Source organism: Atractosteus spatula, chromosome 8 (genome assembly GCF_055471065.1).
Source record: "Atractosteus spatula isolate fAtrSpa1 chromosome 8, fAtrSpa1.hap1, whole genome shotgun sequence".
Classification (NCBI taxonomy): Eukaryota; Metazoa; Chordata; class Actinopteri; order Semionotiformes; family Lepisosteidae; genus Atractosteus; species Atractosteus spatula.
The window spans coordinates 17,220,167-17,247,519 of NC_142713.1; the positions used below are offsets into that span (position 1 = coordinate 17,220,167).

At 36.5% G+C, this 27,353-nt stretch overlaps 1 protein-coding gene across 1 annotated transcript in view; it reads left to right on the forward strand.

Moving 5' to 3' along the window:
• cracr2aa (calcium release activated channel regulator 2Aa) overlaps window positions 1-27,353 on the forward strand; it is a 61,123-nt gene that overhangs the window by 16,372 nt on the left and 17,398 nt on the right. Inside the window, exons 3-12 of the mRNA XM_088923538.1 lie at window positions 6,699-6,810; window positions 7,247-7,433; window positions 10,765-10,911; window positions 17,010-17,100; window positions 17,611-17,706; window positions 19,817-20,004; window positions 22,757-22,828; window positions 23,656-23,701; window positions 25,234-25,325; window positions 26,679-27,087. Coding sequence (XP_088779664.1) covers window positions 6,699-6,810; window positions 7,247-7,433; window positions 10,765-10,911; window positions 17,010-17,100; window positions 17,611-17,706; window positions 19,817-20,004; window positions 22,757-22,828; window positions 23,656-23,701; window positions 25,234-25,325; window positions 26,679-27,087 — 1,440 coding nt within the window. The remainder of the gene's footprint in view (window positions 1-6,698; window positions 6,811-7,246; window positions 7,434-10,764; window positions 10,912-17,009; window positions 17,101-17,610; window positions 17,707-19,816; window positions 20,005-22,756; window positions 22,829-23,655; window positions 23,702-25,233; window positions 25,326-26,678; window positions 27,088-27,353) is intronic.

A 27,353-nucleotide genomic window follows, 5' to 3' on the forward strand; every position in this document is an offset into this window, starting at 1 on the left:
TACTGTACATACAGTACACGTTTAGCCATTTTACAGAAGTATTCAGAAACAAATGCTAAAATTCTGTACTTTTGTTTCATTAATTTTTTGATCATTTAATTTCATTAGTACACAGCAAAAATGACATTTCACTTTCTTGTCCCAGTACTTACAGTGCAAAGTGTATAAGTATAGTAAAACATGTCTTATACAGTAGTTAGGCTAATAAATTGTCAATATACAGTTGTATACAGTATAAATTAAAAGAAAAATGTATTTTCCTTCTCTCATAATTTATGGATATATTGAATTTGGTGCAATACAATAAATACAATGTCAAACATGACCTAAATACTTAAGCTCCTTTTTTCTTTTGGCTGTGGTAATCGGGATGTTTAGTAATTTAGAATTACAGTATAATACACAAGAAGAAGCAATATAAGCATGAGGCATTTCAGTGTGTGCTTTGCAGAATTATTGGCTTTTGTCTGTGAATGCTACCAGTCATTTGAACAAATTTAGTTCTCCTACTCCATCTGCTAATTGACTCTATATGGAGATTGAGTACTACAATCATGGAGGCAGTGGGCTTCAGACCAGAGAAGGAAAGGGAACCTAGTGACTGTAGGGTACACGACCAGGGACGAGCGTCCACAGAGCTTGACATTGTTTAGCTTTCTCCATGCCTTGGGAATGGCAAACTCTGGGGATTGACAGCTTGGAAGAAAACTGGTAGGAGAGACAGAACCCCATTCTTAAATGCTTTAATACAGTGCTTAGTTTGTAAATCATAAGGTGCCAAGTCAATGTTCAATACACTTTAAAAATCACTGCTGACAAGGTAACATTTTTTGTATAACTTATTTTGAATTACCATAATCTTATGCTATTAGGCTTGCTCTATTTCTGACCCATTTCCAAACTAATGGAACTTTCTTGGGTCCTAAGGGTTTTTGGAATCTGTGTGATCTCATACATTACAGTATATACTGTAGCCCATGAGTAAACATTAAAAATCTATAATTTTATGTTAAGAATAAAACCTTTTTTATATTTTTTACATTATTTACACGTTACATATAAGACATGTCATTAACAAAAAATGTTTCCCAAAACAGATATGAGTAGGTGTGAAACATTTTTATTCAAATATAGTGTTCCATAATCTCATCTAGCATTGGCCAGCTTTTAGGACTGTACTTTACTTCTCAAATTTTCTCCTAATTTCTGGGAAATGTTTGAGCATGCAAAACTGAAATTCAAAATCTGACCCATATTAATTCATGACAATTTACAATTGCCAGGCTGAGCAGGAAAGTGTGTGGCTCAGGGTTCTCTTCTGTTAATTTTTTATGTTTCACGTCTGTTGATAAGGTGCTGTGTTCACACATAGCGGGCAAATGAGGATTTTTTGTAATTGTAAATGTAATTGAGCTGTGTGTTGGTAAAATGTATAACTGTATTTCTTTTTCAATTGTAAGCCTGCGTATTACTGTAAATTTTTATGACATGAGGAAATGCTGGAACTGCACTTACAGGTTCCGGTGTCGCATGCAGTATCCCCTGGAACACTGTATCCCCTGCCAAAATGCGCTCCACAAAACTGTGCAGGATACAGAATAGTATACTAGGCAAGGACTGCATGCATATTTCTGCCTTTGTTTATTAAACCCTTCCAGTGAATCCATATACAACATTTAGAGGAAATCGCTGCATCTAGTGGCAGTTCAGCTGTCATTAGAGTTCCTGTGCCACATACTGTATTGGTAGAAAATGAATACTAGATTTCTAGATACTGGATGTGTTTTGTGAATATTCATTTTTTAACCAACACGAAGACCAGAGAACTGTGTAGGATGGATGCCACCTACTTTCCTGTGCTTTGAAGCTGCAAGATCACGAAAAATTATTAGTGACACCCACTGGCCTGCTCACAACTGGTCAGTAAAAGAGGCTAGTATTAGAGTTGAGGCTGGAGTAGGGGTGCATGATTCCAGTCCTGAAGAGCCAGGGGGTCTTGTTTTCTTTCTACTTGAGCTTTTAATTACCTAATTGAACTCATTATTGTCTTAATTGGACAAGCTGAAGCCTTACCTTCTCTATATGAAGCTGGAGATTTAAAGAGACCTACAAAATCTGCTGGACAGAGGTGGGCAGGCATGGGTTAGAGTGTTGGTTCTGCAGATGACCTGCCTATGCTCAGATGCTCTAGGTTATGGATTTTAGTTGCCACAGCTATCCTTACAGATCTAGGATTCTCCCTAGAGAGTACTTCTGGCTCCCCCAAAACCCTGTATTGGATGAAGAGGTAAGATAATGGATGAATGTGTGGAGCAGGTTGTGAATATAATTAATTGCTTCTTCAAAGTGTTATGACTGCAAGCGTCAAAGCAAAAGAGATGTGAAAACTGTGCAAGGGTATGTACATACTGTAGGTATTTGTGAAGTAACCCTTAAGATAGTAAAATATTTCACCTTTTGTGAGATGTACAATATTTCTTTAATACTGCTGATACCCAAATAAAGTATACATTTTGACCTTGACTTTCAGAGTAACGTACGTAAGAAAGACTGGTACATAATGACTTATTGATATAGGAAATGATGGATGATATGGGTTTGTGCAAACCCATAGGGTCTAAGGCTAAAAAGGAAAGCTGTGTTTCTGATGTGCAATGATAAGTAAAAATACAGCAAAACCAGTTATCACCTCATAAAAAAACTGGGTGAATATGACTGGGATGCAATGAATACTTTTTTTTGCTGAGAAAGACAATGTAGGCTGTAGTATGACTCCTAGAAAGTATTTCATTCTCTTCATTTCCTCTGTTGCCTTCTGCTATCTTCTATTGTATGAATATCTCCTGTGGGCCCCCTCCTTCTTTCATATTTTGTTCAAATTGTTAATCTAGTAGAGCATTCAGAAACAAAATGAATGGACCTTTGATGTGTTACTCATCCATATAGAAGAGGTTACTCAATGTACTGTCTTTTATCAGTTTATGAATATGCACTTATAATTGTGGACTCTTCCACTTGCTTTAAGTATGCCTACCTTAGCATGGTTAGAATACTTAAAATTATTTTTCAAATGAATAGGGTTGGGTTTAGAGTAACCACAGTAAAAAGATAAATTCCCATATGATAGCCTTCCACCACGATATGAATGACATTTAGACCTTTTGTGCAATGAAATACTTATAAAAACAAACTGGATATAAAAAGGCCAGAAGACAAAACAGACATACAGACAAGGAGCAACATGCAATGCCTCACCACACTCCAGTGAATACTTTATTGGCCATCTAAAATTTCTTGTATTAGGAATTTGTCTTTTCTCATACCTCAACTTGCTCTCTATTAAACACACACAGACAGGGAGAGAAGCTTGGGGTCAGAGCGCAGGGTCAGCCATTTATACAGCACCCTTGGAGCAGTTGGGGTTAAGGGCCTTGCTCAGGGGCCCAACAGAGTAGGATTCCTTTGCCGGCCATGGGATACGAACCAGCAACCTTCCAGCCACAGGCACAGATCCTTAGACACAGAGCCACCGCACCACCCTAAAACTGTCAATATCACATTAAACAACACTGATTCTTTTTGCGGGAAATTATTCTGCTGTTTTAAGTAAATCTCTTATGTTTCATAATGCCGGTCTGGAGGTTAGGGCTGTTTCTGTGTAGAACAATTCACTATTGTAAGGCATGGGGGCATTTCATAAACATGTAAAGTATGTATACATTAACACAAAATGGGCACAACAATGGGAAAGTAGGGGGAGCACACAATTCATAATGATTGATTCTTTTGGACTTAAAGATTTTGCTACAATGCTTAAGTGCTTTTTCCAAACTTTTCAGTGCAGACTTTTTTTAAACTCATTCTTAAGTTTATATTGATAATGTTATTTTTGAATTGTTACACAGATCAAGTTAATTAATCTCTGAATTAGCTCTCATACCTGTTAAGAATAATGATTTTACAGAACACCTATGCTTTCAGTCATGCATGTCTGAGACATTATTCCACAGTTAATATGTTGACTTGTTTTAATCAGGAGGAGAAAAAGTGTTTAGCAGTTTGTAAAAAAGAAGTCCTTTTTCTTTTGTGGCTTATGTTATCACATGATAAATCAGTGCATTCTTTTCCTTTTCATTTTCTCTATACATATAAAAAACACAAGGAAAGCTACAGATGTGAAACTATAATCCAGTCCTTCCATCCTGTTTGGTTGCCCATAACTAATGTATAAGAGAATCTCTGCATTTTCTTGAAAGATTTCAGGTATGTTGATTCCATAATATGGCCGAATAGGTTCTTCTACAGCCCTTTGTGCACAGAAGTGACTCCTTGGCTTCTATTTGGGTCCTATGGTTTATATTTTACTGTTGGTCCTTATGAAGTCCGTTAAATTCATTTCTTTAAACCTTTTGGAATTTTAAGTTCTTGAAAAGAGAAGTCTACTAAGGACTTGATTCAAGTCTAAAGAGATTGTTGGTTTGGCTTGTCTGTGTAGGAGATTTCGTGAAGCCTTGCAGTGTACTGTACCTAGTTTTTTTTAATCAATTTCTGAACAACATTGTCCTGTTCCGTCCCTAACATCTCACCATTTTAGGATTTCTAAGTCGTGGAGGATGTCATGGTATTCATTGAAGAAAATAAGTTATTGAAAAAGAAATGTAATCCTGCTTCACATTTGCTGACAGAGCCAGTAGTTGGAAAAATTGGAAAAGCTGATGAAGAACCTTCATGCTTATGTTCTTGGGCGCTGGCAGAATCTCCTAGGTCTAGGAGGAAGGCTGATTATAGTGCAACTGAAACAAATGATTGGTTACATTGCTTAAATGAGACTTAAGCTCATTTGGTAATGGAGAACACTGCAAATTATAATTTCCTAATGTTTTAAGCTAGTGCTCTCAGAAATCAACAGGATTTTTGTTAGAAAAGTGTTTTTGTATTCAATTAAATGAAAGTGTAACAGGTTAAAAACTATTTTTACAATGTAACATGCCTACATGGAACAACCATAAGTCTTTAGTAACTAAATAAAGTATGCTATTTGAATTGTTTAATAGTGGGTGTAGTGAATGTTATCCTGACAGAGGAAATACTTTGTTGCCATGTTAACAGGGTAGTTGACGTACTGATGTGTGTGTGTGTGTGTGTGTGAGACTGGATAGCCTATTCAATATATGGTTTGAGAAATCTATTAAAGTAATTTTATAATTTCCATTTTTGGGAATAATATAAGTAATTTTCTTTTATAGTACTTCAGTCTTGTTATGATGTTTGATAGACTAATTTAAAGGGTTGTTTTTTAGACATTCTTACAAACCATTAAAGATTTAGAGGTTATGATTCTATACATAACCATTCACTTTGACAGTAAATTACCTTTGAAAAGTTTTCAGTCAAATTATAGTTTTGTCTCAATATACTACAGCATGTCTAGGGGACACCTATAGAATTGGAAATGTTCCAAAATACACAAAAATATAGTACAGCATAAATGAAGGAATAAACAACAAAGATAAAGAACATTTTCCACAATATGGATTTAAGTATGTGTAAAACAGTGTTCTTGATGATGAATTGTTCAGGATTTAAAGAATGTAACAGAGCAGTTGTCTCTCAGAGCTGTATGTGTCTGTTGAAGCCATCAGAGAGCAGCTTAGAGAAGCTCTATACATGGGCATGCCGTAACAGGATATTTTTTAAAATATCACGAAAAAAAATTGTACCGTTTTTTTTTACAATAATGGGAAAACAAAACCACAAAAACAACAAGACAACCTGAGCTTCTCACCTATTCTTCAGTCCCTACCAGTCAAAACAGGACAGCTAAGATGCTCGCTGGTTTCCAAAACCAAACAACTGAGACCTCAAAAAATCAATTCTCACTCTGAAACTGTCCACAACTCTTCTAGTCTCTCCCTGAATCTCTTCACAAAAAAACACTTTTCCAGAAATCAACAACTTGCATTTCACAGTTCCAAAGTTCCTTGGACGGTCCATGGCTCACTGTCCTGATATCACAAAGTTAGAAGCCCTGCTTTTCAGACTTCGTCTTCTAGCAACTGATTTCTGGGGAAAGTGGTCCAAGACAAGGATCTCCATTCTCTCTGAACTTGCTACCTTCTAACACTTAGAAGAGGAATCTAGTGTGATTAGTTTCAGTTAGAATAAATAATAGTTTTAGAGTATTTCCCATGTGTTAAGGAAATAGATACAGTATGCTGAAAAGCTTATCAGCCAAGAGTTAACACATTCTTGGAGGACCAGGAGAAGATGGGAGCTCTCAGGTGGATGGAGTAACTTCAGTCACTGATTCAGGAAGAAGGAATTACAGTTTAGAAAAAAGGGAAAAGCATATTAAGTAACACATCAAAAATAAGGAATGATGGTGATTTTATTACACAACACTTGGTCTGGCCTTAGCCCCGGCTCTGTGATTCCTTATAATTTGAGTGGTTAATACAAGTACTGTAGATTCTCCTATGCCACGCTACCAGTTCTGTCCCAGAAGGTATCCTATACAGTATATTGTAAATGTATGAACTTGTAATAAGTTTTTAAAGGGTGCTAGGTCCTCAAACATTTTCTTCTTGTTCAGATCAGACCTGTGCTGTGTAATGTATTTATCAATATGTCATTTTCTATACTCCATCTGTTTTTATTCCAGTGTCCAAATCTGATGTGTCTGTTGGTTTGTGTTTTAGAGACTTCATGGTGAATTACCCCTTAGTCCGGAAGAGCTAGAGAATGTGTTTGACACTCTGGATGCAGATGGGAATGGTTACCTTACCCTGGAAGAGTTCACCACCGGATTTAGTGCGTTGAAAAATAAACAATGTTAACCTGTTTTTTATGCTTAGATGTTAATTGCAAAACTAAAGAGGGCTAATCACTGAAATGTATTTAAAACTGAAAGATCAAGATTGATAAATCTATGACTTTTTTTATACTGTAATGTGTGGTAATTTAATACATATTCTGAGATTATTTTATAGTACTGTACTGTATCCATGATTGATACCAGTAAATAAACTGCATATTAGTTTTTAGGATGTTGTGAACCATTAATCATTGGATTATGCTTTGGCCAAAAATGCCTTTTGTGTAATAGACTGCTAGCATTGAAAAAATTACATTATTTTTCACAATGCTGTATCAAATTCTGTTGATAAGGGGGGTTCTTCACAAAGGGGAATCAGTTGGGTAGCTTTCTGCACAGATGAGTTTAGATGTATGTTGCAATGCTTTTCAGGCGAGTTCCTGTTTGGGCAGAAGATCTCTCTCGCTGAGGCAGTGCAGGAGCCAGCACAAAGTCAAGGCCAGCCAGAGTGTCTCTACCAGAGCCAGTGGGAGGAGAGACTGGAAGGAGGCGAGGATGATGAGGAGCACAATTTTTGTGTGCTTATGGAGAGTCTAGGGGCCAGCGGTATCTTTGAAGAGTAAGTTTAAATCAAAGAAAAGTAATAAAAATAAATTGAATGGATTAAATTTGATAGTAAAACAATATACCTCAGTGTTAACCATTTTTTTCAGTTAATTGTCATAAAGGATGCCATCTTGAGGTGAGTTTCACCAAATGTTATAAAAATACTTCCCAACTTCTAAACACCATTTTGAATTTCTGGGTAGGAATTTAAGAAGTAATCTGACCTTTAAAGTAGGAGGATGAAGCAGTCATAGAACTTGCATGTATGCCATCATAGCACTTTAGTTTTATCACACATTTAAAGGCTTGTCCTTCATAAACGTACATGTGAAAAAATACTTTCCTGTTTCTTATCTTGGTTAGAAAGTAACTGCTAGAGTGAGGCTCTGAAAACTTGCATTGTGCTAATAAGGACCATAGAGCAGTCATGTGTGTGATCAAAGACCAGTGGAAAGAAACAAAATATAGCCAACATTCATGACCATCTGATTAGAGCTGGATTCAAAACTGCGTCTTTACCATCTAACCAGGAGTGAGAAAGCTGGTTTCAACCACATAGAGCTACTATTAAAGTTATGTATTATGTTGATTTGCTGAACAAATGGAGGTAAAACATTGAGAAGAAGAGAGGGAAGATGTGCCTTTGAGAAGCTGAATCACCAACTGTAGTCCTGGACTGAGGCACAGCTAGAGCAATGTTCAAAGGCGTTATCTGCATTTTCCTGCATAGGTCTTTTGAAGAGAAAGTGACATATAGTACAGTGCCCTCCAAATGTATTTATACCCCTGACAAAATAGGAAAAGAAATCAAATAAAATATTTAATGATTCTCATTAACATGTAAAATTGCTCTAAATATTTCAGACCCTTTGGTGTTTGTAAGTGACTTGACATCTTAAGTAATATACTGTACTAAATGTTCAGTTGGATTGAAGTCTGTAGATTGAGATGGCCAGTCGAGACCATTTACTTTGTGTTTCCATTCAGTGTGGATAAATAGTTTACGTTCTGCCATGCTGGAATGTCTATTTGCAGTTGGGCTTGAGCTTCATGGAAGAAAGAACCAGACGTTTGATATCCTGTTATGAGTGGAGTTCATGATTTCCCCTATTTTGACATGGCCCTCAAGACCTGGAGATAGAAAACAGCTTCAAAACATACTAGACTGCATAGTGTATTCCACAGTGGGCATGAGTGTTTTCACAATATAATGCTAATAAGCATGTCCAAAAAGCTCAATTTTCATTTCATCTGACCAGAAAACAGTGTTTCAGTTGTCATTCAAAGAATTTTTGGCAAGTTTGAGTCACCTCTTTTTGTGGTTCACTCTCAGGCTTATTCCTTTCAATTTTTCAACATTCATGCATGCAGCATGGAATAGTAGTTTTTGACATTTTGTATCCTGAAAATGCCAGTGTGTATTAAAAATCATAAACTGCTGCCTTTTAACCACTTTTCAAAATGGACTCACTCCTTCTTTGCAGGAAGAACACCTCACCATCCTTCCATTTTCTAACCCATGTGCCCAGCACAGGTTTGGGGGTGACACAGAAGCATAACCCAGCAAGCAACAGGTGCAAGGCAGGGTTCACCCTGGATAGGATGCCAGTCCATGTCATGGACAAATAGATTAAAAAGACAGATTAACCCTGAGAACAGAACAGATTCAAAGCAGTATAATTTATCCATAAACCACATAGTGCACTCTTTATGCATCCATAAAAGACATGCATTGAATATCTTATCTGAAACCTTTCTTACTGCTTCTGTCCGAGTTCGCTTTCTGCCCTGGATTGTTTTACAGATCCACATGCTGTACATTTTACTATGTAAGTTAAGATCTTCAGGTCTTTTAAGAAGTCAGAACTTTGCATTCACTACCTCACACCATTGTAGGGCAGACCAAGGGGAAAGTAATGTCCATAGACAGTGACAGTAAACTAACCTTTAAAAATCTGTTCATGCTTGATGTCGGTTAAAGGTAAGTAGCTGCTGAAGAAGGTTTCAGATCGATTACTGCACTTTATCGATTAAAGGCAGATGTGTTCATTGTGGGTCAGATACAGGTACTTAAAGTAAAGCTGCCAAATCTGATTAATGCGTATTGCCTCCATTTATTCTGTCCTTGTACAGTATGTCCTTATTCTAAGGTGATTCACTAAAAATTCTTATTTTTTTCTAGTATTGATAGATCTCACTATACCCAGAGGTCTAACTCAAAAATTAGCTCTAGACCTCTGAGAAAACTGGGGATAGAAGATTTTGTTGTCGGATTTGGTATAATGTTGGAAAAAGTGCCAGCATGTGTAATTTGACTACATTTGTTATACAATTTTTTAAAAATCCCCTAACAGAACAAATACCCTCATTATAGCTTAATTCCTTCTTTACAAATACCAGGCCCTTGTCTGGTTTTTCAAGCCAAATCTAATGGATTTCTTACCAAAGAGAAGAAATAATTACAACATTTGCTTTTTTTTTGTTTTATGTACTGTATAATTAAACACTAATTCTGTTGAGTAGTTGTTAATTAACTGTTAAATAACACTAATTACAGCATATATTGCATTTACAGTGGAGGTCATACTGCCAGAACCCGTTGAACTTTCTAAGGGCTAATTTATAGAAATACATGTAGGACATGTATCTGAAATACCTACAGTATATCTGCAAGTTAAATCATATATTGCACATTTAAATGTTTTCTATCGATTGTGTGGACACCTTGATACCTATAGTACAAAGGATGTCATCTTCTCACATAATTACTATTAGTAGTTATGATTTATTCAAATCTTTTAGAATCAAAATGAAGGGGATGGTTTGTTCCTTTTTGGATAACTGGTATTATTTTTCTTTGCTGCCCTTCTGCTTCTTAAAACACAGATAGTACTGAGAACCTTTACTGACGCTGAATGTAATACAGTATTTTATTTCACCAAACCCTCAGAGGTACTATTTCTTAACTTCCTTGATAGTAGCAAGTTTTGTTTTCAGAATGTTATGGGTTCTGTCCTCAGCCTCCAGCTGTCTATGCTACTTGGTGACACCCAGCTACAAACTGCATGTTAAGTAATATGTGCTATATCTGTGGTGTGAGTGTTTTCTAAAATTTTAAATTTCATTAATGTCATCCATGTTAAGATACTGTATTTCATGGCATCAAAAAGGTAGTGAATATGCCTATTACCATTTCCACATATACAGTAATAGGGAAGGCTGAGATTTTGTGACTGAAGTGGTAATTAAAAATATCTGATGAAAACTGGTTAAAATATCGAAAGATCAAGTTTTAAGTTATAAGGTTGCATGGTCTTGAACTTCACAGATTCTTTTTCCCCTAGCCCTTGTGAAGTGAGGAACCTTTGGACTCAGTTAAGGAGAGATGAACCCCATCTTCTGTCCAATTTCGAGGAGTTCTTATCTAGAGTGACCTTCCAGATAAAGGAGGCTAATCAAGAGAAAAGAGAGATGGAGAGTGCACTAAAGAGGTTGGTGTGCTATGCCTTATTCTTTTATGGATATGTGCAATGATGATTTTCTGTGTGGCAAATATCTTTTTTTTTTTTACTGTGGAATGCCCATTTTCAATTTCACTTCTGTGCCGCTGAAAGCTACTTATCCATAGTATCTGGCTAAAGCCCAAGTTTTTCATAAAATAAGATGGGTGTAGTCTTAATTATGATCAAAGGACAGTTGTAAATTATACTTTAATAAAGCTACTAATATATAACTTATGTTTCCCAAATGCATTATAAACGAAATGAAGAGAATACCACAGAATCATTTTCTCTTAATCGATTTTCCATTCAGGTTTCAGCTGCAGTGTGTCATGGAGAATCACACTTCAATGTCTAGTAAGGACAACTCTTGTTCTTGTGATCTAAGTAAACATTCCAAAAGAGGAATTTGACTTTGGATGGAAACTGTTTGCCGAGTCTGAAGAAGAGTTAAACCTGATCAGCACCTTCTCAGCACTGGCAGCTTATTGTTTGCACTGCTTTAGATTCCGATTTGTCACACGACTTTCAAGTTCTATCATGTCAATTGCCTACAGCACCTTCATAGTGAATGATAAATCACAAACATCATTCTAATTATACATTAAATTTCGCATAGCATTATGAGAATGAGACGAACATTATTTTCTTTTTTTCTAAATCTTAATTCAAATCTTGGATATGGAATATGGTTGCGTCCCCCTCTGGTGGGGGGGGGGAATGTCTTTAAGAAATGATGGGGAGAAGGCATAAGAAAAACTCCAACAGGATGTTTGGGAGCATCTTTTAGATAGTCTGTATAAAGCAGAACTTAAGAAACCTGTAATTTACTACACACGATTACTGCCAGCAGTATTATAGACACTTGTATTACAGTACAGTATATATTATAGTTTTATAGCAGTATTATGCCCAGCAGATATACTACCCTGCAACCCACTGAAGCTAAGCAGGTGTGAGTCTGGCCAGTACCTGGATGGAAGACCTCCTGGGAAAGCTAAGGTTGCTGCTGGAAGAGGTGTTAGTGGGACCCATAGGGAGCACTCACATTGCAGTCTTTGTAAGTCCTAATGCCCCAGTATAGTGATGTAGAGACTGCACTGTATAAAAGGAATCGTCCTTCAGATGAGACATAAAACTGAGGTCCGGACTGTCTGTGGATGACAGTGTGGGTGTTAACCCTGGTGTCTTGGCCAATTTCCTCCCTGGCCTTTACTAATCATGGTTTCCTAATAATCCCCGTCTGTGAACCGATTTCATTACTCTGTCCCCCTCTCCACTGATAGCTGCGGTGTGGTGAGCGTACTGGCGCATTTTGGGTGCTTACATCCAGTTGGGTGCTACACATTGGTGGTGGTAATGGGAACTCCCCTTCACCTGTAAAGCACTCTGAATGAAGTGTCCAGAAAAGTGCCATAGAAGTGTAAGGATTATTATTACTGCACATTCATACTGAATGCTGTGCAAAAATAAAATGTTGACCCCTCCCGTTTTCTGTCATAAAATCAGAGCTTCTGGTAATACCATACTCAAAACCAATACATGTACTTCTGGAGTTTTTTACTATCTTTCTGTATTTTCTTTCAGTTTGTAGTTTACTGTTCTTATGTATCAATTAACATACATTCTTATTATACTGAAATATTTGATTGCTTTTGGGAAGATTTGAGGTGATCTAAAATTGCTAAACTTATTTGACATGCTGCCTTTTATGCATCAGTCTATTAGTGTCGGAAACTGGGGAAAAGGATTTGTTCTAGATTTTTTTTTAAACCCACTATACTGTATGTTCAGACACCTGATCTAATTTTGTGGAAACATGTAATGCAAATCCTCTCTCACTGTAGTTAAGATTTTTATTTTATGTTTTTGTGGATATTTTTAATTGACCAAGTTTTGTGATTAGTTGTGTTGTAACTTAATTGGAGTTTGTGAGTCCCACTCCAAAAACCTTCGATAATGTTTTCTTTTAACGTTGATTCTTTGTTTACAATGACCTTACAACCAGACTAACGTATACCCACTTTGCTTATTAACTTTATGCATACTGCATATGCTTTCTACTTAGAAGGCACTCAAGGACGATTAAGATCAAATTCATCCAATATTCTTGATTTTTATTTTTAATGATTTTGATTTTGGAATCTAGCTTTAAAACCTATTGGATTGAGTCTAAAACTACGGCACAAAATTATATTTTTGAAAGTTGCAACTTATTTTTGTGCATTAAAATACATGTTACTTTAACAATAAGTGGCACATTAATAATCACTCAAAAAAGTGAAATAATGAATTGTTTGTTCTGTCATTCATAGATAGATTCACCACAAAGAAAAAGTGGAGCTATCACTCTTTTTTTTTTTTAATTAACGATTTTAATTCACAGAAAATCAGAGGAATTTGGTCTAAATAACAACGGACCACAAAGTAATATTAAGCATAAGTTTCTGGACTCCTGAGCAGCTCAGCCAGTAAAACAAATCCGTTGAGTCACAGGTTCTGCAGTCCAAATATCATCTGTTATCAGCTGGTGGTTACTGGGATTTTCCAAAAATGGGGCTGATTTGGCCAGTTTATCTTGAAATGCTGTATGGCAATCTGCAGTTCAGTGCTCTTCCAGTCAATGCTTACTTGGGTTTGACACAGTAGAAATCATAGATGGGTCTCAACGTTGCATGTTTATAAAACTATTATACATTTTTTATTCTTACACGAAATACTGCTATTTACGCTTTTCAGTTTAGAAAACTGCTATCACTTGAGTTTTTAGAAGTCATTATTTGCTCCGTTTCACGTTTCCTTATCCCTCCTTTTCTGGTCCTTGAGTCATTAGCAATAAAACAGTTTTGATTAACTGTTCTAGAAAGGACTTCAAAGAAAAAAAAGGCAGTTTCAAACACTTAACAAAATAAAAAAATAATATTCCAAATGACCATGTTTGGCAGCATGTGCAAATTTATAGTTTTAGATATTTACATTTAGTGCTGCTTTTTTCAATATTATATACTGTAGAAGATTTGAAGTGCACAGTTTTATGAGCATGTCTACTACAGCACATTAACAGCTAAAGCATACAGGCAATTTCCATGACTCATAATGGACTCCACCATAACAAGGTCTTAAAATGTACATGTATTAGTTTTTGACCTTCATGCTTTGTACAGGTACACACTGGTATTCACATTGCTGTGCTGATACGTGATGTCAATGTTTTGTAATGGTGAAGTCTGTGGTGTAATGGCCTGCAGGTGGTCCTAACAATGAGTAGTGCATCTTCATTGTGCATTATGCTCTAAACAATAGCACTTACCTGCAAGTAAGATACTAAGGTGTGATGATTCCTTTTGATATGCAATGTTTTGCTGGCTCTGCATTTATTATTTCTCTTAATCAGTGAGTAGTTGCCACTATGTCTTTTATCTGTTTTTGTACCCTTTTGGGCTCTTCCAACTAGTGTTGTACCCCTTTTTGCCTCAGAAAGTGACCATGTAGAAAGGCAAGTACTAACCAGACTATATGTCAATGGTTAAATATTTTGCAAGCAATATGATGCAAATAAAACCCTCAGTGTATCTCTAAGTTACAAACTATTTCTACAGGATGTATTTCTTTTTTGAAATTTTAAATTGAACATCCCTCTGAATTTTGTTACTGGGTCTTCTTTTGTAAAATAGGAATGTGCAAGGACTAAAATTCATTTGTATTTGTAAAAGAACCTAATAAAACCCATGTCACTATGACCTGCTGCCTCAGTGGACTAATGAAGTATCCTACTGAGGTGCATACATTTCCTAAGGAGTGCCCACGGTTATTCACATTCTGTTTATCTGGTTTCCTGTGTCACTGCAGTGTACAGATACTATGCAGAAGCTTTGTAACATACTGTATTTAGTCTGTTTTCAGTTTAGGCATTTTATTACCTCTGCCTAACAACAGATAAGGTATGGATAAATATTTTGAGATACAAATATGGTATTGTAACTAAAAATATATTTAAACCATAATTGTACAGTAGATAACTAGGGGTTATCTAGTATCTTGTAGTAGATTGATTGATATACTGTAGGTATTCATTCGTTTTCAGTGAAATTCCTGAAAGCACTTTATACTTCCAAATTTCCATCTTGCTCTGTCTGTGTATCACTAACATAACTGTAGTACACTAGCTGTTATTAATACCTTCATTTTAAATACAACTAAATGTAGTACAGGAGGTCCCCTTTTAACATCCTTAATGGGGATCATAAAACGGGGAGGTTACATGAATCAACTTCAAGGGGGAATTTCCCATAAGAAATAAATAAATAAATAAATATGCTCTGGACTCTGGTTTTAGGGTAGAGTTTAAGTCTTTGGGAATTTGTTAAATTTGGTAAAGTTAAGTGGGAACACCCTGTATATGCATTATTATACAGTAACTGCAATTGAACATGAAAAACTGGTGACAGCCTGCACCAATTTGTTTTTCCATTTTTGCTCACTGTCCAACAAAGTCCTGCATAATCTGCACAGGTGTCCTTCAATTAAGTTGGTCAAAAGTTGTCGTGCTATTAGTGAGAGCAGAGGTGATGAGATGATTAAACATGTTGAATGTCAAAATTGGTCAAAATAAAAAATAAATAAGGAAACAATATGCCCTGCTTATCAAGTGAACAATAATTTGCCAAACAATGCAAGAAAATGTGGCATCAGTAAATTGGAGGCTGATTAAGTCAACCAACTGTCATTTGCTATCTGAGGTGTTCATAGCCAGCAGTTTTTAGCCAGACATGAGAGTGAATATCAGTCCATCAATGATGGGACACATTCATGATTGATAGGAGGTCCAAATGTTAGTCTACTCTGTATATTATATAGAGTAATATAAAATAATGTCATCTCCATATTACTCTACCAAGCTGCACAGCTCTGTATTGATCTGTGTCCGGGTCCAGGTACCTCACTTCCAGGTAGTTCTGTGGACTCATCCTGATGAAGCAACATTACATCTGGACAGTACATTTCCTTTTGTTGCTCATGGTTTCTGACAGGCTTCTTGTGAGAAAATGTCACTGTTATGCCTTGAATATGCTACTGGCTATAGTAAGCCCTATTGAACGTTTGGAGGATTAACTGGAAATCTAGAACTCAGGAGACCAGTAAACAGACATGCACTTGTCTAGATCTACAATATACTGTATGAAATAAGATGGTGTTTGAAACCTGATGCAAATCATGTGCACTTTTTACCACAGTGGCCACACCTCCTACTCACCTGTGACTTGCAGTACACAGTAGACTTGTTTTTGATCAGTACTGTTCATGACAAGAGTGAAATCAGCATGAATAATCAATGAATGTTCAATAAAATTTCAGTGCACCTGTTACAAACAGCTTGTCATTTTCAATAGCTTGTTATGAATTTGTTAGATGTACATGATGTTTCTTTTTTATGTTCAGTATTGTGATTTGCAGAAGAATTCTTAAAAAGCAAACCAACTTTCTGCACGTCTCTGCTTACTTGTGGTCAAGAATACATCGTTGCTCTAAACTCAGTTTTCTCTCTGTAGAAAAGCAAACTTCTACAGCTGTTTCTAGATGATACAGAGGCTTCTATGGTAACCAGTATAGCACAATGTGAGGTTACAATGATAAAGACAATTTAATTTAACACTCTGCAGGTTCTAAAGAAAAAGCCAAAGTACCTAGGATGTAAAAAAGCCAATTATTTTACTTTTTATTGAATGTCTCAGATAATATCCTAGTGGCTAACCACAAATGGCTAACCTGGTGGTTCCAGTGTGCAGAAATGTGTGCAATTGTCCTGAAGAATAATTTGGATTTTATTTTGATTATATTATTCCAGTACTTAAAATTATAATTAATTTTCTTCATAAGAGAGAAAACCTTTCTGAAGATTGTATATTATGAAGGCTGTATGAATTTTTTAAAAAGTTTTCTTCTATCTTTTTAATCTAGAAGAATATGGATATTGAATATGAGGACATAATATTTTCTTCTACTCTTAATAGGATTTACCCACTTTAGTTTCCTTGCACATTCCTTATCAAAAGGAAAATTCTATAAACTCTTTTTGCCACAATTTATAGAAAGGCAGCAACACATGATGATGAGATCCAGCGCCTCTATGAAGAAATGGAACAGCAGATTAAAAATGAAAAGGAGCGAATACTTATGCAGGTGAGAAAAGCTTCCGATTTTGTGGTTCATTTTGAGGGTTGGGATGCAATCATCATCCTTCCATTTTCTAACCACTGTATCCAGTACAGGGTCTATGTTTTTAGAGGGGCCCTGTGCAGATATTTGCCTATTTGATTTTGTTTTTGCTTGTATTATTCCTCTGCAAGTCTGGGTTTTGAAATATGTTCCTAATGACATAATATTACCTAAAGAAATTCCATTCTTTATGTTATAATAATATAGGAGATAATAAACCACCTCAACTGAATTCACTCATATGGCAGCAATCTGAGACATGAGGTCTTTTAAAGCCAAAAGGAGGTCTGAGGGCTTCAGATCAAGCTATTTGATTTTTATCTTCATTTTTCAATTGCTTTACTTTCTTGGCACTTTAAAAAATAATGACACAGTACTGTTATAATTCCATGCATTTCTTACCTATGTCCTTTAGCGTGGTTTTGATCTTCAGGTGACTGCTATCTCAGCATGTGTTCTCTGTGTACTGACCAGGATTCGGAGCGCTTTCTCTCCCACAGTCAGGACCTGGAGCAGCAGCTGTCAAGAAAGGAGTTCGAGCTGGAGCAGCTGATCCAGAAGCAGAGGAGGGTAATGGCAGCACAGGAAACCCTCAAATTTGCTTAATTGTTCAGCCTGGCACTCTGGCAGTGACTGTCCTTTTTTAATATTGCTGCTATATTTCACAGTAGGAGTGTGGCTATGCTGGGCTCTATCCCCGATTGCATGAGAGCTTAAGAAACGTTGCAAACAAGAGGAGGCCATTCATCCCATCTAGCCTATTTCATAGTTATAACTTCATTTATCCAAGGATTTCATCTACTGTAGCTGTTCCTTGAAAGAAACCAGGATATCAGCACAAAAGTGCTGGTTGGCTTGTTCTAGACCCCCACGCCCTTTAGGGTAAAAAAAGTGTCCCCAGTTCATTTTTCAATGAGAATACTGTACTTTCATCAAGTCCCTTTGCACCCTTCTCTCTACAAGATTTTAAAGGTTTATTTTCTTCAGCCTGTCAGAGTAGGACATTAATCCCTGGAACTGATTTTGTTTCTTATCTCTGATTCTAGAGCAGCGGGATCTTTTTTAGCATCAGTCCAAAGAAGTGCAACCAAATACATTCTAGGGCTTAAATGAATATCCTACACTGACAAGACATTAGTGCCATAAGAAACAATAATAAGTACCAAAAATGTGCTGTTTGTAGTTTTCAGAACTACAGTATTTTGCAAAGGAGAAGTGGATCAAAATAAACATAGCATCACTATATTTAAAAACTCCAAATTTATACATATTTTAACCTATTATGACCTATTATAGAGGGTTTAATTTAGGCAATTCCAGTATTCCAATATTGTTAGAGACAAATCAATTTCATTTACTAGTTACTGTATGTGGTGAGAAATTGTGTCAAAACATTTCCACTCTTAGATTCCACTTCCTGTTAGTAATTTCTGTGTGCCATACTATTTGCATTGTTCTGGTTTGAATTTCATTTCAATTAAGTTTTGTTTTTATCGCTTTGTATTTTGGTAGACATAACAAGAAACTTTAATGCATTAAGCTGAATGTATAGCAACACCTGTTTCTAGAGAACTTGTACACTAATCATGTGATGCAAATGGATAGATTTTAATGATCTCTAGCTTTCATCCTCTTAAACAGATCCACACTAGGGCTTTTAAAGATAATCAAACTAATGTGGAATTCTGTTACTCAATTTATTATAATCCCTTTTTAATAAAGAACACCCAGCCTGATTCTGCGTTGGAGCCATTAGTCACTTCTTTTGTATAGAATTTAAAACTCCTTGGCACCTCTTAATTATTCTTATTGCTAATGAGCTCTGCATCCTTCCCCATTGACAACATGGTTTCTACACAAAAAGAATCTCTCCTAGAGATGAGGGCAGGCTAATCAGACTGTCGGTAGCTCAAAGTCACATTGTGTTCTTTGCATTTCTTTGATGAATGAGGATTTAAGTCCTTATTCCCATTTTTAACATAAACAAAGTTAGCCAACTACATCAGAATTGAAAATGGACCTTTTTCTTTCCCCGGTTTATGTGTAGCTTACAGAAAAGACATTGCATCTTAAGTATTTAAGGAGTCTGTCTCATTACAGACATTTAGGCACAATGAATTATTTGATAGAAAACACTAGTATAATTGGGGTGCTTGCCAAAGTACTGTACCCTTACTGTAAAAGTAGATCATATTTCATGAAAGATCCATTCCACAACAGAGCTTCTGTAACACATTCTGGTACAAAGAATCATTGTTCTTTTTTATACTACATAATTATTTATTGCAAACACAGGAATAGTCTGCAGTCTGAGTTGTTCAGTGGGACTTTCTATGAAAAGGATTGAGATATGATTGGTGCCAGAAACCAGATACATCGTGATTCATATTTCAAAAAGGAAAAGCCTAGTATCTTGAAATTTACTTTCATAACTTTCCCACAGTTTCACAGGGAACCTTATGTACAACACCTGGCTTTTTTTTAGTTTCTGAGGTCATTCTGCTTTGACCCACTTGATTCTAATTTAGTATTTAGTAAAATAATCTTACTGTTCATCATATTATGTATAAAACACGTTCGGAAAATGCTGTTTTGAAACGGGCTGAGATGCTGTGTGCAGTGTACATGCGTGTTTGTTTCAAAGCTGGAGCTGATGTGCTGTGTTTTTGCCTCCTCTCAGTTGGAGAGAGAGTGTGTGGAGCTGCACAGTGAGCAGCACGAGACCAAGGTGGAAAATGTGAAGCTGAAGCACACCAACGAGGAGCTGGGGAGGGAGCTGGAACACACCTGCCAGGAGCTGGCCCTGGCCCAGGAGCAGCTCCACCTTCTACAGGAGCAAGCTTCTCGACTGCATGAAGAGAGGGAGATGTGAGCACACTCTTGTGGTCCTTTTACATGTAGAATAACCACTTCTTGCAGTTCAGGGTTGAAAGGAGGGCTAGAGTCTATCCCAGAAAGCAACAGGCACAAGACAGGGTATACCCTGGACGGGACGCCAGTCCATTGCAGGGCAAACAGACAGAGACGTGCACACACTCGCACCACGGCCACTTTTCCCCAATGCCAGTTAACCTACTAGTATGTTTTAGAGTATGGAAAGAAACCGGAGCACCATTGTTCCACCCGTACACAGTATATAAGAAGCTATAATCATTAAACATGTTTATATTTTATTATAGTTCAGGTGGGTAGCTGTGTCAGTATGCGTAGGCTGCAAAGGAACAAGTAATAGGTTTATTCCATGCTGAAAAAAAGAAGAAAGAAAACACAATGTTTCGGCTGTGGAGCCCTCAGCTGTGAAGAAGGCTCCATGGTCAAAACGTTGTGTTTTCTTTCTTCTTTTTTTCAACATGGAATAAACCTATTACTTGTATATTTTATTATAGCTAATGGTGCGGTTGCTCTGTGGCTAAGGATCTGCGCCTGTGGCTGGAAGGTTGCCGGTTCGTATCTCGCGGCCGGCAGAGGAATCCTACTGTTTGGCCCCTGAGCAAGGCTCTTAACCCCAACTGCTCCAGGGGCGCCGTATAGCTGACCCTGCGCTCTGACCCCAAGCTTCTCTCCCTGTCTGTGTGTCTCATGGAGAGCAAGTTGGGGTATGCGAAAAGATAATTTCCTAATACAAGAAATTGTATATGGCCAATAAAGTATACTTTTACTGGAGTGTGGTGAGGCATTGCATGTTGCTCCTTGTCTGTACAGTATGTCTGTTTTTGTCTTGTGGGCTTTTTGTATCCAGTTTGTTTTTATAAGCATTTCATTGCACATGTGCATATGACAACTAAACTGAATTTATGTGATCTTATGTTATCATCATGATACACAGCCAAAATTCAATACAATAAAGGGATTCAGATTTTATTGACAATATCTGCTAAAGGGGAAATTTTCTGTTAAATCAGAAACGCCAGATTTTTCCTGCAATAACAGACAAAATAACAAGGCCTGATTAAAGGGTTTGGAGAGCAGGCTTGGTGTATATTTAGAAATAGGGGAAAACGGAAGAAATTAAAGTATAAATGAGTGGTAAATTATTGTTAAAGTACATGTACTGAACAAGGATTGCGTCATGGTTTAACATTGTTTAAAAAAGCAATATGTAACATGAAAAATATTTTCAAAAAATTATAATGCAGTAATTCAAAAATAATAAAAACAATAAAAAAAAAATTCTACAAAATACCTTTAAATAGGTCTAAAAGGCATGACTATCAATTGTGAAATCCAGGGAAAGGATGGCTGGTATGGATGTAAGCAAACTGCTTACCATGGGCATTGATTGTGTTTCATATGCTTTAGTAAATTTTTAAAAAATAATTTTGAAAAATAAGATAAAATGCAAACAATATGTACAGTAAAAAAATGCTCTGTATAAAGCATAAATTAAACAAGGTAAAAATTCAGGATTGTCAGTGGAGTCCTGTTGGGGTAGGTCAGTTGCTTACTATGGGTGTTTTCTTATTTATGATAAAAAAAACCACAGGAACAATTTTCAATGACTGTATGGATTGCAGTTGTTAAAAAATAAGTCCAAAGATCCAGAAATCCTATATATAGTTATATATATTTCTCAAATAGTGTGTTTGTAGACTAAATTAAATTAATTCATGATTTAACAGACATTTGGCATTTCACCCCTTCACACCTATTAGTGTTTTCAACTGGGGGTTTGACTGCAGGTTTAAAGATTTGTTTTGCATTTTAGAGCATTTCTCTTGGCATTGCAGTCTCGTGTCAGCTATCATAATGATAGGTTTGCCTTTGTTATGTAGGTAGGGTAGCTCTTATCAGGAGATAATCATACTTTAGGTTACAATTGAGCCAGGTACAGTAGTTGTATTTACACTGCCCTAAACCTCCTAACAATTGTCCTAAAAATATCTGATGCAGAGTATTGGAGTAAATTGGCTTCACAATTTAGCAACCTACTGTACATTTTGCTGTCCTGTAGATGTTCTATGTTATTTCTCCACATCTTTGTTCGACGTTCCTTTTTCCATTGTTAAATGATAGCATCTTTTTGTGAAATTGGTTCTTGACCGCAAAACCTTGGAAGAAAAGACTTTGGACCTGTTGATAATTGAGTTCTAACTTTCTAATGCAATAGAATATATATACTGTATATATCAGAGAGAGGTCTGAGAGGGGAACTGCATTAGTGTGAGATCTGAATAGGAACAAGTAGAGCTAAATTCTGTAGAGTTCTGGCTGAATTTTGTTCTTTCTACAATTTTTTAGCGTGCAGTTTACCCTATACTGTACTGTACGCGTTCCAATTGTATATAGAAACAATATGGTTTTAGGAAAGACTAAACTATTTAATAAGAAAGGTATGTTATTTATTTTGAACCCAAGAGACTAGTCAAACCCTTATGAGAATAATGCTATTCATGTAGTGCATTTAAAGAATGTACCATTGCCAAGTAGATGGCATTATTATATTGTACTGACTTCAGTGTTTTCTCGCAAGTAAGCAATGACCCGGTAGACCATGCTTAAGCTGACTACATAGCAGAAAACAAGTAAATAAACTAATTTCTGAAGGGATCTGAAGGGGTCAAATATGGGGGTTATGTGAAAGATGCCCCCTGACAATATTATTCTCTGCTGTTGTTCATAGGGAGCTCTACAGGGTAACAGAAGGACTACAAAGAGAGAGAGCGAGCCTGTTGAAACAACTTGACCTCTTGAGGTATGAGCCACACACTTCTGTTCTTTTTATTAAGGCCCACAATAAGAACTATAGCATATGTCCTTGCACCACAGAGGTCTGAGTCATGTTTTGAAAATGGAATTTTTTCTGAGTTTATTTTGTAGAAGTCTGGATCTGCATGCAAATACTTTATGTACCAAGTGATGGAAAATACTTATATACAAATATTATTTATAAGAAACACAAATCTATTATGATGTTAAAGGTTATAGAATGAAACACAATTAATATGCACTAACTTAATTTTGGATATTATCAGGAGCTTATAAATGCCTGAGCCCAGATTGGTCTCTATAGTCAATCTGGGCCATTACCTTTGGGTTTTCCAAGGGCTGTTGCCTAGTTGGCCAAATGCTGCCAGGGTTAGGCAGGCTTGATGTATTGGCCAGGGTCTCCTTGGCTTTGCTGCCTAACAGCCATGATGTTTGTCAAGTGCCTGTGAGCTCACGGTGTTATTAGTGACTCATGTTCTGCAGCTTGCAATGTGAAAGTGCCCAACAATGCATATTTCTGGGGCAGTGAGTATGTTGGTTCCATCTCTTTTGTGAGGTTGGAGTGTTGTTTCCAAACTCAGACTATAAAGTGAAAAATAATTTTTACTTTTACTAAATGCAAAATAAGTATTCAGCTTTTGCAATTATCCATTTTCTTAACGTATTATGGATGTAAATGGACAGAACAGTTGCAAACAACTGGTGGTGAACAATTTATAGTGGCTTTTGTCGTACTTTTTGTTGGTCATTTTTAAAGAAAAGTTCTGTCATCTGATTGTATGTAAGTTTGTTGTATGTAAAAATCTTTCCTAGGGAAATGAACAAACATTTACGAGATGAGCAAGATATGTCCTATCAAGTAAGTAAATTGAATCAACAGCTGGACTACAGTAGGTAACTTTTAAAGATGTAGAATATTTTTGTGACATTATTAGAGATACCAATTTTGAGCAAAATGAAAAACAGTCTTCCCAATAAATTATTTAAATAATACTGGTTTTGCTATATGAGCTAATATGAGTTTCATAGAAAATACAGAGCACAGGAGATGAACCCCACAGAACATTAAAAAAACTTCAAGAATTACATCATGAAGCAGCCAGATTTTTGTTCTGTTTTTAAGTAGACAGTTCTGATCTGATTTATTGTGTCTGAGGAAGTAGAGCTATTGAATCCATAATTTAATTACTGCCACTTTTTTCAAGGGTAAATTCTGTCCAAAACAAACATCAAACATAAATCACATCTAACTATAGTTCTGAGGGCACAAGGTAATTGTATAATAATATTTGAGTGGGCAACTGAGTTAACATGAAAGCTGCAAGGGAACAAGTAGAGGGTAATTCCACTCTGAAAAGTAGAATGAAAGAGGAAAAACACATTTCAGCTGTGTAGAAAACAGCAGGCGTATAAAGAAATGGTGTGGATAAGTAGAAGAAAGGAAAGAGCATTTGGGAATAGGCACAGGAAGTGAGACTGTGTTTCCAATTAAATTGAGATCTGGGAATACCATGGGAAGTTTCAGAGCCTAGATCTGTAAACGACTGGGGAGACTTAAAAATTGTTCTCCATATCTATCCCCCTCACTCACACCTGAATATGAAACCCCAACCAATATCATGTTTCTTTTTCTATTTTTTAGCACGGATTAACCTCTATGTGTCTAATAATAATTGTCCAGAACATGTTCGTAATGTCAAATGTGATTTAGATTGTGTTTTACAACCAAAGACGGAAGATCATAGATTTCATTTATGAAGATATTTGTACGGAATGTTTTCTTCCCGTGCTGTTCACAGTCTACAGCTTTGTTTTTCTGTGGATGGTATAAACTGCAGTTTGTTGTGATTTATCTTTGATTTTTGTATAATATACAGGTAATATACATAATATACAGGTTTCCTACATAATGTACATGTTTATCAAACTAAAGACATGATTTGTGGTATGGCAATTTGCTATAATATACAGGTAATATACATAATATAGAGGTTTCCTACATAATGTACATGTTTATCAAACTAAAGACATGATTTGTGGTATGGCAATTTATAAAACAATTTAAAGCCAAGTTTTATTAGCATTTCATAAACCCTGATGAGAAGCTACAGTAGATCAATATAATGCCTCACAATGGCTGTATATAATCTTTAATTGCAGTTTTATTTTATGTTTTAAATTGTGATGTTTTTGGTTAGTGTGTTTTTCACTTGTCGTATGTAATAAATTAAAAAAAGACCATCTAATAGCCTCTTGTATCCTGGCTTTCAATCTGAGATGTAGTCATCTTAGAAGGACAGTGAGGTATAGCTAATGGCTAGCCATTAAAGCAATCATACCAAACTGGGAACATTAGGTTTGGAAATAACACTGCTTATTTAATTCTTGCAGAAGCCGAAGAATTCTGTCAAAAACTCTTCCTGGAATCAGAGATCTGGATCGATTGTTGGTAAACACATGGAAAGAAAGCAGTCCACTAAAAGGTAGTTCATTTGTTCAAGAATGCTTTCAGTGTTAATTGTTTTGAGTAATGTATGTCAGACATTCAGGTGATTTGTAATGGACTTCTCTGTTTGTGAAATGGAGTTTCTGAAAGACCTTGTTTTTAATGTGTTTTAATGTTTGTTTTGCAGCACTTTTTTTAAAAAGATTATAATGGAGAAAACAGACCATTTTGTGAAAATAATTGTCACTCTTAAAATATACAGAGTTGAAGCTAATATTGAAGTATTAGTTTAGACATGTACAGTAAGTAGACACAATTTAGAACAATGTGTTGTTTGGAAACCTTGTTCTCTTTTTCTAATAGTGTCATAGAAAGCTTTAATGAAATTCAAGACAGCTATTCTTAGAGATACATCAATTTTTATAATGAAGTTTCTCTTAGTAGTTTTATTATATCTCGGTGGACTCGGTGGAAAGGCTTGTTTAGTACTATGAGTCAATATCCATCCATCCATTTTCTATCGACTTCTTCAAATTTGGGATGCATAAAGTCGCGGGGGAGCCAGGGCCTATCCTGACAAGCAGCGGATGCCAGTCCTTCACAGGGCAGACAATGAGCCAGTATAATGTAATAAAGGGTATTATTGAACGGATGTTTGGGTGGAGGTCAAACTTGTGCTTCCCCATGCATAAAAGCTTCCTAGCTGAACACTGCACCACCACACATCCTCTCAAACAAAGCGTACCACTTCGTCACAGACGCTTCTTGTATTTGGCCTATCCAGGACGTTGCCTTCGCTGCTTCCATTCATGACTGGAGCTATTCTCATCCCTCCAGTCTCGGAGATCCACCAAAAACAAGCGACTCTGCATCCACCGTGCAGTCAGTGTTTTTCTTTCAGGTCTCCTGTTGCCAGGAAGCCTGGCTTGGGGTTAGAAATCTGTATCGGTATTTTAGCAGTTCCTTTGTGGTAATGTGATGGTGCTCATCTTTGCCTTGCATCGTAATGTCCTTGCCTCCTTTAACTCAGCCATACGGGTTAAAGCCAAAATACAAACTATGCTATCTCTTTATTTGTCACCTTGTTTCAGCATTAGAATTAGACCGAACAACTGAAATTCCTGTATGTATACCTGTTGAAAGCACTGTAGAAATTAACTTGTCATCACAGAACCTAATTATGTAAGATAATGCCTGAATGTCAGAGCTTTCTTAATACAAAATGCAATCTTCACTCCATACACCACCACTTCACAGACACTTCACAACTCACACATTGCTGTGAAGCAGGTTTGGAGTGAGGTCATAACAGTGGGGGAAAAAAAGATACCCAGACTTGCTTGAAAATATTACAGCAAAGTATCCTACACCTTTGTCTCTTGTCTTTCAGCGAGGATGAAGATGAGATTCTCTCATACGCCAAGAGGAGAAATTCCGCTGGTCTGAATGGATACTGCCAGGTGAGCAAGGAGAATGAAGTTGATGGGAAAATGATGAGGAAACCCCAGCTTCAGAGAATCATCTCTATTGAGGAAGATCACCTGCCCCAATTGCTTCACGTGGAGTATGAGGCCCAGCTGAACGAATGGACTGAGGAGGACGATGATGTGGAGGACGACTCGGGAGAGTCAAAGGAAGATCAGAGATCCTTAGAAACAGCTCAGTCTCCTAGTCTTGAGGTTGCTGCTGTTTCGGTGATATCAGAGGACAGCACAGCTGAGGAGAGTGACCAGGCCTCTAGCAGCAGAGCTCCTTCCTCACCAAGAGGGCAGCCAGTGGGAAAAGAAACACTATCACATGTAAGCCTATTACAGCAATGGTATCTGTACTGTTTCAGTTTCTTTTCAGCACCAAGCCCTTTGTGCACAATTTTATATTTTTGAAAGAGATGGTCAAATGGGCTGAACAGGTTGGAAGTATCTCAGTTTATAGTGATAGCAAAAGCCTTTACTCTTACTTAAATTCTTTATTAAATGAAAGGACATAGCATTACAGGCTGGTGAAGTGACTTCAAAGCATTCATTTATTTGCATAATAGTAACAGTTGGCAGGTATTTTCTTCTAA